Below are 15,719 nucleotides of genomic sequence, written 5' to 3' on the forward strand. Positions count from 1 at the left end.
GGAACATAAAACAAGATACAATATAAAAGTTACATTTGAGAGACCCTCTCCTCCAGTCTGGGCCACCTGAGGCTGAGGAAGTGAGAGGGGAGGAGGTGGGTTCTGGGGTGTAGGCTCAGTGAGAGGGGAGGAGGTGGGTTCTGGGGTGTAGGCTCAGTGAGAGGGGAGGAGGTGGGTTCTGGGGTGTAGGCTCAGTGAGAGGGGAGGAGGTGGGTTCTGGGGTGTAGGCTCAGTGAGAGGGGAGGAGGTGGGTTCTGGGGTGTAGGCTCAGTGAGAGGGGAGGAGGTGGGTTCTGGGGTGTAGGCTCAGTGAGAGGGGAGGAGGTGGGTTCTGGGGTGTAGGCTCAGTGAGAGGGGAGGAGGTGGGTTCTGGGGTGTAGGCTCAGTGAGAGGGGAGGAGGTGGGTTCTGGGGTGTAGGCTCAGTGAGAGGGGAGGAGGTGGGTTCTGGGGTGTAGGCTCAGTGAGAGGGGAGGAGGTGGGTTCTGGGGTGTAGGCTCAGTGAGAGGGGAGGAGGTGGGTTCTGGGGTGTAGGCTCAGTGAGAGGGGAGGAGGTGGGTTCTGGGGTGTAGGCTCAGTGAGAGGGGAGGAGGTGGGTTGTGGGGTGTAGGCTCAGTGAGAGGGGAGGAGGTGGGTTCTGGGGTGTAGGCTCAGTGAGAGGGGAGGAGGTGGGTTCTGGGGTGTAGGCTCAGTGAGAGGGGAGGAGGTGGGTTCTGGGGTGTAGGCTCAGTGAGAGGGGAGGAGGTGGGTTCTGGGGTGTAGGCTCAGGATCACCCTTACTAGTGTGTTTTGGGAAGTCTGTCACCTGTTTTTAAGTTTCATGGTGATGGCTGTGAACCAGGAGGAGCAGGCATAATCAAAATTACATTGAATCAGCGAATTTGCCAAAGTTACCAAGGCCCTTCTGTCTATGAAAGAGGAAAGTCTAGCAAAAAAAACGTGTTACGAATAGTAATTTGGCGACCAAACCATATAAGCGTCTTTGAGCATTTGGAGCGCGCTATATAAATCTGATGTACTATTATTATTATTATTATTATTATTATTATTATTATTATTATTATTATTATTATTATTATTATTATTATTATTATTATTATTTAAAAACCGGGGGCCTTTTTTAGATTAGAATTAGATGCAAATAAAATGGACTCTGTTTTACCCAGATGAAGTGATAGTTTGTTATCTAAGAGCCATATACTGGGACTGTGTAGCTCACTGCTCAACGTCCTTCCACCTTCACCCTTGTCCCTGTGAGAGAACAGGAGGGCAGAGTCATCTGCAGAAAGGAACAGGTTTCAGTCACAGGCAGATTGCATATCATTGATATCAATTAAAAACACATGGGTTTAGAGAATGAAGAGAGAGAGAAAGAATGAGTAACATGTCTAGAATGCATTACAATTAACGTACTTATTATAATGTATTATAATCTGCTCATGAATGAATGATTTTATTTCGGTCTTTTACAAAGCATATAGAACATTTAATCTGCTCATAACACTGTATAATTATAGTCATAAGCACACTTGATATTCATGATGATTTATAACAATAATCATAAACATTATAAAAATACTTCTACAATAAATACTTATAGTGACTATAAAGTGATTGTATTGCATTGTAAAAGGGTTATAATGTACTACAATTATGGGAATTACAATCCACTGCAATAGTGCAAAAGAAAATGTCCATGAGTGACCAGTAATTATGAAGTATTATACTTGACCTAATAAGTAATTAAAAAAGCAGATTATAACGCATTATAAGTATGTTTATAAAAATAATTCACCCATTGATTTAAGTTGAGGTACTATAAAACAAGAACATGGAATAGAATTGAATTCTATTGAAAATGGGGGACCCTGATGTAAACAAGACGAAAGTCTTTCTCTGGTCTGCATCCCCTTAACAATTGTATGTATTGTATTGAGCTGTACTGTACTGCAATCTGTTAATAAACTTTTCAATCAATCAATCAATCAATCAATCAATCAATAGAATGTGCATTTAACAAATCAATGCTGGCTGACCTCTCAGTGGCCTGGATGACCTCTCAGTGGCCTGGTAAAAGGTAGAAGTGCTTCGTAAGACTGCATCTGTCTTTGGTGGGCATCTGTCTCACTTTGCCAAACTCTTCAAAGCAGTTCATGACCTGTGTGGTTTAAAACAGGATATGAAGATTAGTTTGGCTGTGAGTAAGAGAGTAGGTAATACAGTGTTATTTATTGTATTATTGATGTCTTTGTATGATCATGCTTTGTCAGCTGCTTTATGAGAAGCTTGGTTGGTCCTTGCTGATGGAGAGGCACAACTGGTATTTGTTCATTTTTAAGGCCCTTATTGGTAAGCTACCTCCTTGTACTACATCATTATTGGTAAGCTACCTCCTTATACTACATCATTATTGGTAAGCTACCTCCTTATACTACATTATTATTGGTAAGCTACCTCCTTATACTACATCATTATTGGTAAGCTACCTCCTTATACTACATCATTATTGGTAAGCTACCTCCTTATACTACATCATTATTGGTAAGCTACCTCCTTATACTACATCATTATTGGTAAGCTACCTCCTTATACTACATCATTATTGGTAAGCTACCTCCTTATACTACATCATTATTGGTAAGCTACCTCCTTACACTACATCATTATTGGTAAGCTACCTCCTTACACTACATCATTATTGGTAAGCTACCTCCTTATACTACATCATTATTGGTAAGCTACCTCCTTACACTACATCATTATTGGTAAGCTACCTCCTTATACTACATCATTATTGGTAAGCTACCTCCTTATACTACATCATTATTGGTAAGCTACCTCCTTATACTACATCATTATTGGTAAGCTACCTCCTTACACTACATCATTATTGGTAAGCTACCTCCTTATACTACATCATTATTGGTAAGGTACCTCCTTATACTACATCATTATTGGTAAGCTACCTCCTTATACTACATCATTATTGGTAAGCTACCTCCTTATACTACATCATTATTGGTAAGCTACCTCCTTATACTACATCATTATTGGTAAGCTACCTCCTTGTACTACATCATTATTGGTAAGCTACCTCCTTATACTACATCATTATTGGTAAGCTACCTCCTTACACTACATCATTATTGGTAAGCTACCTCCTTATACTACATTATTATTGGTAAGCTACCTCCTTGTACTACATCATTATTGGAATTTTATTTTGGAACCTATAGAACCCGTTCTAGTGGTTAAGGTCCCCTGAGTTTGCTCTGAACAGGGTAAATCTACATTTTGCTATGATGCCTCTCTAGCTCATGGAATGAACTCCAACGGTCCTTAAAGCTTGAGATTCTCCCCTCTGTTGCAGAGTTTAAAACATTGATCTCCAACCTTTGTCAATCAAGTTGTACGTGTTTTAATTGATTGTTATCCTTGCTTATGTCTTATTGTTGTGATTTTATATTCTGTGTGATTTGATATGCCTTTTCTTCCTTATTTCTCTATGTACACTCTAAATGTAAACGAGGGAAACCTCAGTTGCCTTTCGAGTTTAAATAAAGGTTTGAAATTAAATGAGCTAGCAGCCAAAGCTTTCCTTGCATAATATACTCAGAAAATAGTTTCCATTTGCAACACTTGCCGTCGTGAACAGATCCTCGATATGCAGGTCATGAGAGTGCTCTTTGAATGTCGTATCGATGAACTGAATGAGAAGAGAGCCATTCTCTGGGTGTCTGTATGACACATTATCTGCAAGTGAAAGAAAGATTGGACAACATATAAAGACAAATGCTTGGTCATCTCTCAGTCTCTTTGTGTATGAAATATATTTGATCTAAAAGGTTTGTTTATCAAGAAGATTAAAATAAGTATATTTTATATATTATTATGATCAAATAATCAGTTTTTTTAATCATGGACACACTGACCAGGGGTGCTGGACAGAAGGCAGATGAAGTCTTTCTCTATGTGCGCCTTGTGAAGAGCATCCTCCACAAACCCCCCTTCATCAGTAGCCGGCTGGGATGGGTCGTCAGTACTGTTCATAGCAGGTGCCTTATCGTCCGGAAGCCCATCGCTAACCAAAGCAACTCCTTTGTTCCCTGAAACAACATGAAAAGAGTTCCTTAAATATACTGTGTATAACTCCACTCTAGGGATGTCCCGATCCGATCACGTGATTGTCAGAAGATCGGAATCGGGGGGGGGGGGGGGGGAATCAGGATTTTTTTTTTCTTTTTTTTACTAGACTAGTTCATAGTCTAGAATTATTCTGCACTAAGCCAATTTTATATTTTAATTAAGGCTGTCAAATATATCGCGTTAATATTGCGTTAACTCCCGATTCTATTAATGCCACTAATTTTTTTAACTCAAGATTAACTAAAAAAAAAAAAAAAAAAAAAAGAAAATTTTTTTACTAAACTTCACTCAGGTGTATTATTGATGCTCTCATTGATACTATGTTTGTTTCTGAAGTGTGTGTGTGTGTGTGTGTGTGTGTGTGTGTGTGTGTGTGTGTGTGTGTGTGTGTGTGTGTGTGTGTGTGTGTGTGTGTGTGTGAGATATAGAGAGAGAGGGGGGTGAGAGAGATGAGGAAGGGGCAAAAGAGCTGGGAGAGTGTGAGGGAGAGAGGGGGGTGTGTGATTAATCAGCCCTTGTGTGTGTGAATGTAACAAGTTCCTAACGTTTTCTTTCCCCTATTATTTCATGCACACTTTATTCATTGTTTTAAATTATTATTTTCTTTTAAGTTATTTTTTGCATCACTCTGTTTTGAATTTGATGCAAATTTGCAATGCATGAGGGTCATCCTTTTGTGTTAAATGGCTGCACAAAGCAAGCATTTGTTGACTCGCATGTTGATAAGAGTATTAAAACTTGGAACTTGAAAAAGATCTGTTTAAGGTAAAAAAAATTAAAATAAAAATGCGATTAATTTGCGATTAATCACGAGTTAACTATGGACAATCATGCGATTAATCGAGTTAAATATTTTAATCGTTTGACAGCACTAATTTTAATTGATTATTTATGACTGAATGTAACTGAACTTGTGAAGCTAGTCAAGCTACCTCTGTCACTGCACTACCTTTTGTTATTGCACTATTCTGCATGTCATTTGTTTTTTAGTTTACATGGTTATTTTGTGGTGCACCACTGATAAGCTTTATTTTTATTTTGTTTTGAATTTTGATCCAATGCTGCAATAAGTGAAAAAAAATAAGCTCTAATAATATCCATGTTGGATATAATGGATATACTGTTAAAAAAAGTCATATCCATGTTGTATTTTTTTTTCTTTTCTTTTTTCTTAATGCATTGCCGAAAGATTGGATCGGGAAAAAAAATCAGTATCGGATACTCAATATCACATGATCGGGATCGGATTGGGAGCAGAGAAATGCGATCGGCACATCTCTACTCCACTCGTTCAAAGCCGACAATAAAAAGTGCCATATAAATTTGGCCGAGTTTTAGTGTGGACTGTGTAGTTTGGAAATGTAATTTAGATGCCGGATAAAACATTAAATGCATACTCCTTGCCATTTGGCCGGGGTTATTGTATTTAACCTCAGCTCCCTATGAGTTGAAATAGAGGTTTGAAATGAAAATGGGAGAGAAACAGCAATCACTCCACAGCATTTCTGGGGGGAAAAGAGCAAGAAAGAAAGACGGAAAGAAAACAAACCAACAAGCGTGGAACACCGCAGACATTCTTCACATTCACAACAACTACCGTAGCAATCTTACATATACCGTGCATGTTACTGCCTGCGGCTGCCGCCATTACATTGCTCAACTCTCTGGCTCCCTCCCGGACGGTGTGTGCATGTTCACGCACCATATTTATCTGTTGAGGTCATGTGCTTATTCTATGTGCTTATAGGGAGGTGTAGTCTGACGCCACTGGTTGTTCCACCCGTATAGGGATTTATCATTGGGAAAATAGATTATCGGCTATTGTAACAATTCTGCCGCATGGAATTTGAAAAACGTTCCACTTTTGCACAAAATGAGTTCCCTTCTATCACTAACATTATTGTTTAAGCATTTTTGGTTGAAATAAAATTTGTCTATTTTTTTTTATTATTAATTGCGAATATTTTCATGTTGAGCTATAGATTGTGGATGAATAAGCACAGAAGGGTACACCATGCCAATGTGAATGCTTTATTTGTTTTAAACGAGACGATTTAGAAATGGGCAATGGGGAAATGCATTGGGTTGGACAGAGGGTGGAACACGAAAAACGGCAATGACGTAACCACTACACCTCCCTATTGTATGTGCTTGCACCACTATGCAAATGTAATTCCTCATGGAAAATTAAGCCATCTGAAAGACGGTGAAATGATCACCTCCCCTGCAGGCCTGGATTATGATGACCTTGGGTTTGTCCTTCAGAGCAGGACAGTTCTGCGTGTTCAGGTGTTTGAAGATGTCGTCAATCGGGAATTCATCGCGGGATCCTGGAGGGTCGCTTTCCTTCCAGCCGACACCACAGACCTTTCCCAACTTCCCATGAGACATGAGGACCACAAAGACACTGTCTGTCTGGGAGAGACGCGGATCTTTAGAGAACGCCTTCACCGCCTCGTCAATAGCCTGCAAGAGCAAACAAGTCGAATAGTTTCTTCATTCAATTGACATTATCTCAAATCTCACCCCCTTTTTTCTTGATCCTCCAATCACAACTGTTGCTTCTCCCGGACAAGCAAGGAAAGCAACAGTTGTGATTGGAGGATCGGTATTACTACACCTCCTCACCTACAATATTACATCACTGAACCTACAGTATTACTACACCTCCGCACCTACAATATTACTAGTTACATCACTGAACCTACAGTATTAATACACCTCCGCACCTACAATATTACTAGTTACATCACTGAACCTACAGTATTACTATCGTTACACCACTGAACCTACAGTATTACTAACGTTACACCACTGAACCTACAGTATTACTAACGTTACACCACTGAACCTACAGTATTACTAAAGTTACACCACTGAACGTATTACTAACGTTACACCACTGAACCTACAGTATTACTAACGTTACACCACTGAACCTACAGTATTACTAACGTTACACCACTGAACCTACAGTATTACTAACGTTACACCACTGAACCTACAGTATTACTAACGTTACACCACTGAACCTACAGTATTACTAACGTTACACCACTGAACCTACAGTATTACTAACGTTACACCACTGAACCTATAGTATTACTAACGTTACACCACTGAACCTATAGTATTACTAACGTTACACCACTGAACCTACAGTATTACTAACGTTACACCACTGAACCTACAGTATTACTAACGTTACACCACTGAACCTACAGTATTACTAACGTTACACCACTGAACCTATAGTATTACTAACGTTACACCACTGAACCTATAGTATTACTAACGTTACACCACTGAACCTATAGTATTACTAACGTTACACCACTGAACCTACAGTATTACTAACGTTACACCACTGAACCTATAGTATTACTAACGTTACACCACTGAACCTATAGTATTACTAACGTTACACCACTGAACCTACAGTATTACTAACGTTACACCACTGAACCTACAGTATTACTAACGTTACACCACTGAACCTACAGTATTACTAACGTTACACCACTGAACCTACAGTATTACTAACGTTACACCACTGAACCTATAGTATTACTAACGTTACACCACTGAACCTATAGTATTACTAACGTTACACCACTGAACCTACAGTATTACTAACGTTACACCACTGAACCTATAGTATTACTAACGTTACACCACTGAACCTATAGTATTACTAACGTTACACCACTGAACCTATAGTATTACTAACGTTACACCACTGAACCTATAGTATTACTAACGTTACACCACTGAACCTATAGTATTACTAACGTTACACCACTGAACCTACAGTATTACTAACGTTACACCACTGAACCTACAGTATTACTAACGTTACACCACTGAACCTATAGTATTACTAACGTTACACCACTGAACCTACAGTATTACTAACGTTACACCACTGAACCTATAGTATTACTAACGTTACACCACTGAACCTACAGTATTACTAACGTTACACCACTGAACCTACAGTATTACTAACGTTACACCACTGAACCTATAGTATTACTAACGTTACACCACTGAACCTACAGTATTACTAACGTTACACCACTGAACCTATAGTATTACTAACGTTACACCACTGAACCTACAGTATTACTAACGTTACACCACTGAACCTACAGTATTACTAACGTTACACCACTGAACCTACAGTATTACTAACGTTACACCATTGAACCTACCTGTGCAGAGAGGTTCCTGTATTTCTTCACACTGTATCCCAATAGTTTGAAAAGATTCTCCATGTTCTCCTCATCTTTGACAGCTCCTCCCCTGTTCATGCAGGGATTTTCAAACTCTATATTAGTGATCAAAAGGGCCAGCCGCTTCCTTTTGGACGGATCAATCATGGGGTATACCTGTCGGAGCAAAATAAAAAATTATGAATAATAAAGTCTCACTCTAAAATGAGATATCTCACATTTGAAATATCAAGAGCTACACGGAAATAAAACGAATAACAATAACATTTCCATTTTCCCTTATAAAAGGATAGTTTTGTAGAGATTTTTCACAAGCCTATCTGAATTGTAAAAAGAAAATGTTTTATTAGAAGTGGCAAGGAAGTACATGTTTACTTTCATGCTCTTTTGTGTCTCTTGCACGAACCCATCAGAACAGTGGATGAGTCCGGAGGATGTGGGCGTGGCCTGCTGGTCAGGTGACGGGACACCTGTGAAACCATAGGAGAGGGTTACTGTGGAACGATACCGTCTCAGCTAACAGGCTTCTGAAGCAGCATGTCACCAAGAGGAGTGTAGGATACATATATCTTTTTATTTGGCACGTGTTGACGTGTTTCAGCAGCAGCCTTCTTCAGGACATAATGACATGAATAATGTGTGAAGGGACAAGGTCATATCCAGACACACAGAGACACATCTTCAAGTTGGAATCATTGGTTAATTACCGTAATTCCTCTAATAGTAACCGGGTCTCAAATACAAGCCGGGTCTCTATTAATGGCCGGGTGCGCTCTTGAGCTAAGCAATTATAAGCCGGCCTCCTAATACAAGCCGGGTTACTAATATACTGAGCTGCATATTGAGCTAGTTACTTGATTTCACTTTGAAAACGTTGAAATGACCAGTGACCACCTGTAATTGCACTGTTTACCATTTCATACAGTACTTGGTTTCAATAAATGAACCCAGTACATTTTACTGGGTTCAAACTGACACAAAATGTTGATTTATTCATTATGATCCGTTTGAAAATTTGAAATATAGGCCTCCCTCTTATACAGGCCTCCTCCTAATACAAGCCTGGTACCCGCTACAGTTGAAACAAATACAAGCCGGGGTTACTATTAGAGGAATTACGGTAATCACATCATATACACCAGCTAGTCAATTGTGTCACATACATTACTCGCATTACATTACTCATTGGTACAGTAAAGCCTCCTCTCAATGTTGTTAGTTCCCAACCCAGCCTACTATCAATTGGTTCAACTCCCTGGACTCCACCATTACTAAGTTTTACTGGAAGAATAAAAAAGCAAGAATTAAGTTAACCACCTTTCAAAAAAACAAAAACCAAGGAGGACTTGAAGCACCTAACTTTCTCAACTATTATCTGGCCAACCAATTAATATACATCTACAAATGGATTCACCCTACCCAACAATACAACCCCTGGGAAGACATTGAGAAGGACGTGTGCATGGAAATCTCACCACAAGATCTTCCATTCTTTCTTCTTTAGCACAAGCATAAAACATCACTCTTGTTTTAGGAATACAGTAATTTCCACAACTCTGACAGCCTGGTGGAAAGCCAACAAAATCACTGGTAACACACTAACCCCCTGTAAATACACACCAATCTGGCACAACCCTGACTTTCAACTCGGCAAATCACCCATATACTTCCCAGCTTGGAAACAAAAAGGCATTACTCATCTTCACCACATCTTCACAGACAACAGCCCAATCACTTATCAAGATTTGACTAAATTTGCACCAACACATTCACAATGACTAACAACACTAACCTTCAATTAATCCAATAAGGTGTTACACAGAGTACATATCACACAGACAGCACAGGATGTTTCAAATGGGATTTGCAAGCACAGATGTATGCTCCCATTGCACCCTCAACACCCCAGACAACTATTTCCATGCCACCTGGCCACCATGGCCACCATGCCCACCAAGACTTGAAATATATATTTTTTAATATTTTTCTTATTTTACTACAGTTTTTATTTAATTTTGTACTGTAAATAGTTAAAACGTATAATAAATAATAAAGTTGTCCCCCGAAGAGCGGGGGAAGGTGGATGGAGTGCCCTCAAAAAAGATCCGGGGAAAAAGAGGGGGGAAAAAATGTTGTTAGTTCGGAATCTTGGAACTTGTTTGACTTGTTCTAGCGACTCGCTGGTAACACTCTAAAGTTCTTCCAACATTTACTGAATTTAAGTGTATGATTTCCAATCACTGTGTCAACTTGTGACTGTTTTAACTAATGTTTAAAACATTTTATAGCTCATTCTGCTTATTGACTTCCTGAAACGTCTAATTTTAGAATTGTATACCTTGTACATTTTATACAGAATCAGTTACCGTAAGCCCATTCAAGGGTATGATGATGACGTCAATGTTAAATAATATCTGTGTAGGTTAGTTAATTTGCATGCTGTAGTAGTAAACTAAGCTTACTTTAGCCCAATTCTGAATTAAGTGGGCGCGTTCTTCTAAAGAGTCCAATTTTATAGAAATACTTTTATTAGAAATACTTTTATTATCCCGTGGGAAATTTGACACTTACATTTGACACTTATCAGTGGCGGCTCTGCCACTAGGGGCGCAAGGGCGCCGACCCACCTGCTGACTGCTGTTAAATCAGAGAGAAGAAGAAAATAAAACTTTTTAGTTTTTAGTTTTATAGCCCTATAAATAATATAAACATGTTTAAAATTAATAACATTTACTCATTTTAAGTATGTTTGTGTTTCCAATGCACAATATAACGTTATTATATAAAATAAAAAAATACTCGTTTTCTTGAACAGGAAGTGATATCATTTTTTTTTTCCTTTTTTTTTTCGGCCCGGGCTAGACGCAATAGCGCTCTGAGTGCGCGTCACGGTTTGATCGCTGTATCCGTCGAAGCCAATCAGTGCGTAACGCGTTGTGCGTTGAAATATGACTATTATGTTGGAATCCGGGCGCGATTTGAAGCGGTCTAGCCAGTAGCGTCAAGAATTTCTGTAGCCACATTTCGCGGAGACGCTCTCTGATTGGCCGACGCCAGTATTTTTTTCCGTAGCAGAATTTCACAGAGACGATCTCTGATTGGCCGAATCCAATTTCTAATGTTCCAATTCTAGCTTATTCCGGTCCGTTGGTGAGAGATAGTTGTGTTGTTGTTGTGTTGTTGTGAAATGCAGGCAGCAGAGCGTGCCGTGACTGCAAGTTCTTTAGATGGTTAAGCTTAGGCACTCTTTCAAAGTTGGTTAAGGTTAGAGTTTGTCTTAGAGCATGGCGATAGAACGCCAGGTAGTTTGCAGTCTGTTCGACGCGGAAAAATGGACAAAGAAATGTACTTGTGTTGTGCTAACAGCCTAACAAGCTAACACTTGGCTAACAAGCTATATGGCGGATGCAGTCTGGAGACAGTGGACAGTGGATATACATCAACAGTGGATTATACACGTTTATCAAGCTCTCCTGCCCTGGACGTTTCAACTAAACAGTGAGTCTCTCTCTCTCTCTCTCTCTCTCGCTCTCTCGCTCTCTCTCTCTCGCTATACACAGCTGTCTCCGCGAAATGCGGCTACGGAAAAAAGTATTGACTGTGCTTGCTGAGACGATAATTAATAGGCTAGCGATTCAAAACGCGCTGCTGTGTTGTGAACTATAACATTAATTTAGCTGCTGCTGATGCATAATGAATGAATGGTGAGTTGTTTAAAATGACAACATACATGTGTTAATTATTTGATTTGATTGATCCGAGAGACGGAGAGAGATTGCTCCAGAGCATCTCAGAGCATTACATTTTCAACTCGACCTATTAACGAGAACTGCGACCTACAAGGCACCAGCGCCAGCGGCCGCCACTGACACTTATGATTCTGAAGAGGGCTGAAGAAGCCCCACGGGCTACCAGGTGACAAAAACGAAAGTGTGACTCGAGGCTGCCACGTTGCGGCGAAACTCATCTGACAATGAAACGAAAGGTGTAACCGGCGCCTAATTACATAGGCCTACTGCACCAGAGATAACATGCAAGTCAATGTAGGTAGGCTACGCCTATTCTCATGCATGAGGCAAATTGTGGGGGGGAAGTGGGGAACTGTCTCATTGATTTCGCTGCTTCAAAGCCGAGGAGCCGAAACAGTAACAAGTTCCCCTTTTTTTTTACTCGTTTATGGTGTACTATTTGTCAAATAAACAAATCTAAACATTGTGCATCGACAAAAAAGCTTTAATAAGATTGAGCGCGAGTAACCTAAATGATGGAGAGGAGAGAGAGAGATTTGATTGATTTTGGGGCTCATTATTACACTTATTGGACCGAAGCCACATTTCCCGAGTCTAATTCAAAATGTATGAACCTGTACTTTTCATATCGTGCCTGCGGCCCTGGTCACATAATTTCCAAGGCAAAATAAATAGGTCTAATTCTAAATAATTATCTCATATAGCTGAATGAATGAATGAATGAATGAATGAATGAATGAATGAATGAATAAATGCAAACTTTATTTGACAGATTGCAGAATGGGCACATGAATACAGTACACCTCAATACACACAATTGTTAAGGGGCTGCAGACCTGAGAAAGACTTTCGTCTTGTTTACATCAGGGTCCCCCATTTTCAATTCATAGTGAAGAGCGCGCTTTGCTGCTCGTTTAATAAACTTTGAGTAGAGGCAAAAAAAAATAGCCACCACCTATTATTTATTTTCATATAGTAAAACGTACCTGCTGTCGATAACTTTGACTCCAGTTCCTTTGCAATGTTGTTGCAGCCGATCGCCGTCAGTAGCGTGACGGTCACTTGAATGGCACGGGGTTCAGTGAAGACTTGAACCAGTTTATCGGCGAGATCCAGGCTATCAGCGTTCTGGACCGCACTGCGACGCACGCGTGGTTCCTCTCTGCGATCGATCAGTTGGTTCCGAAATCGTTTCAGGTCCAAGTCGCTCAAGTCTTCCAATGCCTCAAATATAAAGGCATGGGCGGTTTTGGCCATGTCTGTTGTTCAAACGTGAAATATACAACAGCGCAGTCTCGTTGAGTCCAAAACGAAAGTGAGTTACACAGACAGACATACAGTTACATAAACACGCTAAGATACGGAAATAATAATGCTTCCTGCAGGGGCGAACTTTCTTTTATAAGGGAGGGACAGGGGGGCCCGGGGCCGGGGGACATTTCCCCCTCTAGCCTTCAAATAAGCTGAGACCAGCAGAAAAACGTGTTTGTAAGTGTTAAGGTATTTTATGACTACACACAGCACCACGGTTTAAAGGAGGAAGGGTGATCTTATCTCTTTTCAAACAGATATACTGAGACGGAGCAGGATGAAAATCATACAGGAGACCTACTCCTTAAATTACTGAAAAGTGTCTTAAATTATCTATGCATATAGGCAAACGAGTCAATATCTATGGCATGATTTGGCATTCATTTAGAAGATTAAAAGGATACTAAATATTTATAGTCTAAAATGTAAAGTACATATAAATAAACATAACGTTCTCTCTGATTATAAGAACAGGTAATGAGGATGATCAAACGATACAAGAATTGTTTAGCCTATGTAGATTATGTTTTGAATTAGAAATGACAATAACCACATGATTGTAATTAATCTGATAAAGTCTTTTTCAGGTATGTGGAACGCCCTACCCAAAGCTGTAAAGGAATGTGGATCACTACCCACTTTCAAAACCTCTCTCAAGGAACACCTACGGGAGACTGCAATTCAAAACTGGCCCCTGTAAATATCCTAACCCAACCCCCTCCAATGTACAGTCATTTACCTAGTATGGTTTTGTCAATAGTCCAATGTACAATTTTGTTTGTTTGTACAGTGTCTCCCCCCCCCCTCAATGTACAGTTTTGCCAATGTACAGTCATTTACCTAGTATGGTTTTGTCAATAGTCCAATGTACAATTTTGTTTGTTTGTACAGTGTCTCCCCCCCCCCTCAATGTACAGTTTTGCTTGTTTATACAGTGTGCCCCCCCCCCCCAACCACCTCCAATGTAGATTACCCAGTATGGTTGTCAATATCCCAGTGTACCCAACCCCCCCCCACCCAACCTCCTCCAATGTACAGTTTCTACGTCAAATGTATATACTCCCTTTTCCTGACTCCTTCTGTATCACAAACAGTACTGTATTTGCAAATCTGGTATGTCATAAATGTATAGATGTAGCAGTACTGACTATCTGTATGTCATGTATGTCATATATGTCCTGATGAATTGAAAATGGGGGACCCTGATGTAAACAAGACGAAAGTCTTTCTCTGGTCTGCATCCCCTTAACAATTGTGTGTATTGAGCTGTACTGTATTGTACCCATTCTGCAATCTGTTAATAAAGTTTTCAATCAATCAATCAATCAGGTATAATAGAAGGTACAAACAATAATAAAAGAAGCGATGTGTTTGTCTTTGAAAATTACCAAACAATATATATGTGTCTATGGTGGAATTGATAAGTGTACTGTTTTAACCAGGATAAAGTTAATCTCCTCTAATAACGGGGAAGAGGAGTGTCTGAAACAAACTTCCCCAGTTATCAAACTAGCCACAGAACCGTGATTGGATGAGCCAGTTGTGGGCGTCATAGGGATGACGTTTGGGTTAGGCAAAAAATAGTTCAGAGTATATTTGCTTATAAAACGTAATTGCCTAATTCAATTATTTTTTATTTCTCCACGTGGTGAATACACAGGTCACAACATGTTTACATGAACGTTTTGGAGTTGTATTTGGAGTGTATTTCGTGACTGTATACAGTGTAAGGGAACGTCAGGCTCCGGATCTCCCCCACTTCCAGTGATGAAGCTCCGGATCTCCCCCACTTCCATGAAGCTAAGCTACGCTAACGGAGCGACTGTTCCCAAAGCTAAATGCACGCACAGAGACAAAAAAGGTATGTATCTTCTTGTCTAACTCCAGGGAAGATGTTAAATAAGCTAATTTCCCAAAATGTTGGAGTTTTCCTTTAAGGCACTGTGGCAGGAGGAGAACGGAACACAGACGGATGGACCACACGGTGGACGAGAGACACCATACCCCTGCAACAGAGAGACGAATTCAGCCGAGCATCCTGTCTCCAGCAGAGAACTGCAGATTAGACAGAAATAATTCGAGGATCTGTTGATAATCTTTTTGATTAGTTTGGAACATTCTGAAGCCGACTTTGTCCTAGGAGCGGCTTTAGAATCCAACATTAGTCTAATAGGCGTTGTTTTGCAATAAACGCTATATTCTGATTTGAGCTTTTTGTCCGTCTGAAGATTATTCAACCGCCGCCGTCTTTTTACTTTGATCGGGTGACTTCAAGCCAGTA

At 40.0% G+C, this 15,719-nt stretch overlaps 1 protein-coding gene across 2 annotated transcripts; it reads right to left on the reverse strand.

The window, feature by feature from the left end:
• Positions 1 to 548: 548 nt before the first annotated feature.
• LOC311233995 (caspase a-like) lies at positions 549 to 13,447 on the reverse strand. 2 transcript variants are annotated; one of them, XM_084321070.1, is made up of 9 exons: positions 13,114 to 13,447; positions 10,950 to 11,015; positions 8,754 to 8,848; positions 8,358 to 8,534; positions 6,363 to 6,609; positions 3,930 to 4,103; positions 3,641 to 3,750; positions 2,034 to 2,155; positions 549 to 1,276 (listed from the first exon to the last, which is right to left on the reverse strand). In XM_084321070.1, the coding sequence occupies exons 1-8, from the start codon at positions 13,382 to 13,384 to the stop codon at positions 2,057 to 2,059; spliced, it is 1,239 nt and encodes a 412-aa protein (XP_084177196.1). In that variant the 5' UTR covers positions 13,385 to 13,447; the 3' UTR covers positions 549 to 1,276; positions 2,034 to 2,056. The 2 variants fall into 2 exon arrangements, with proteins under 2 accessions (XP_084177196.1, XP_084177197.1); XM_084321071.1 differs by lacking the exon at positions 10,950 to 11,015.
• Positions 13,448 to 15,719: the final 2,272 nt, after the last annotated feature.

The sequence above is a fragment of the Notolepis coatsorum genome (genome assembly GCF_963971535.1).
Source record: "Notolepis coatsorum genome assembly, chromosome: 1".
NCBI lineage: Eukaryota > Metazoa > Chordata > Actinopteri > Aulopiformes > Paralepididae > Notolepis > Notolepis coatsorum.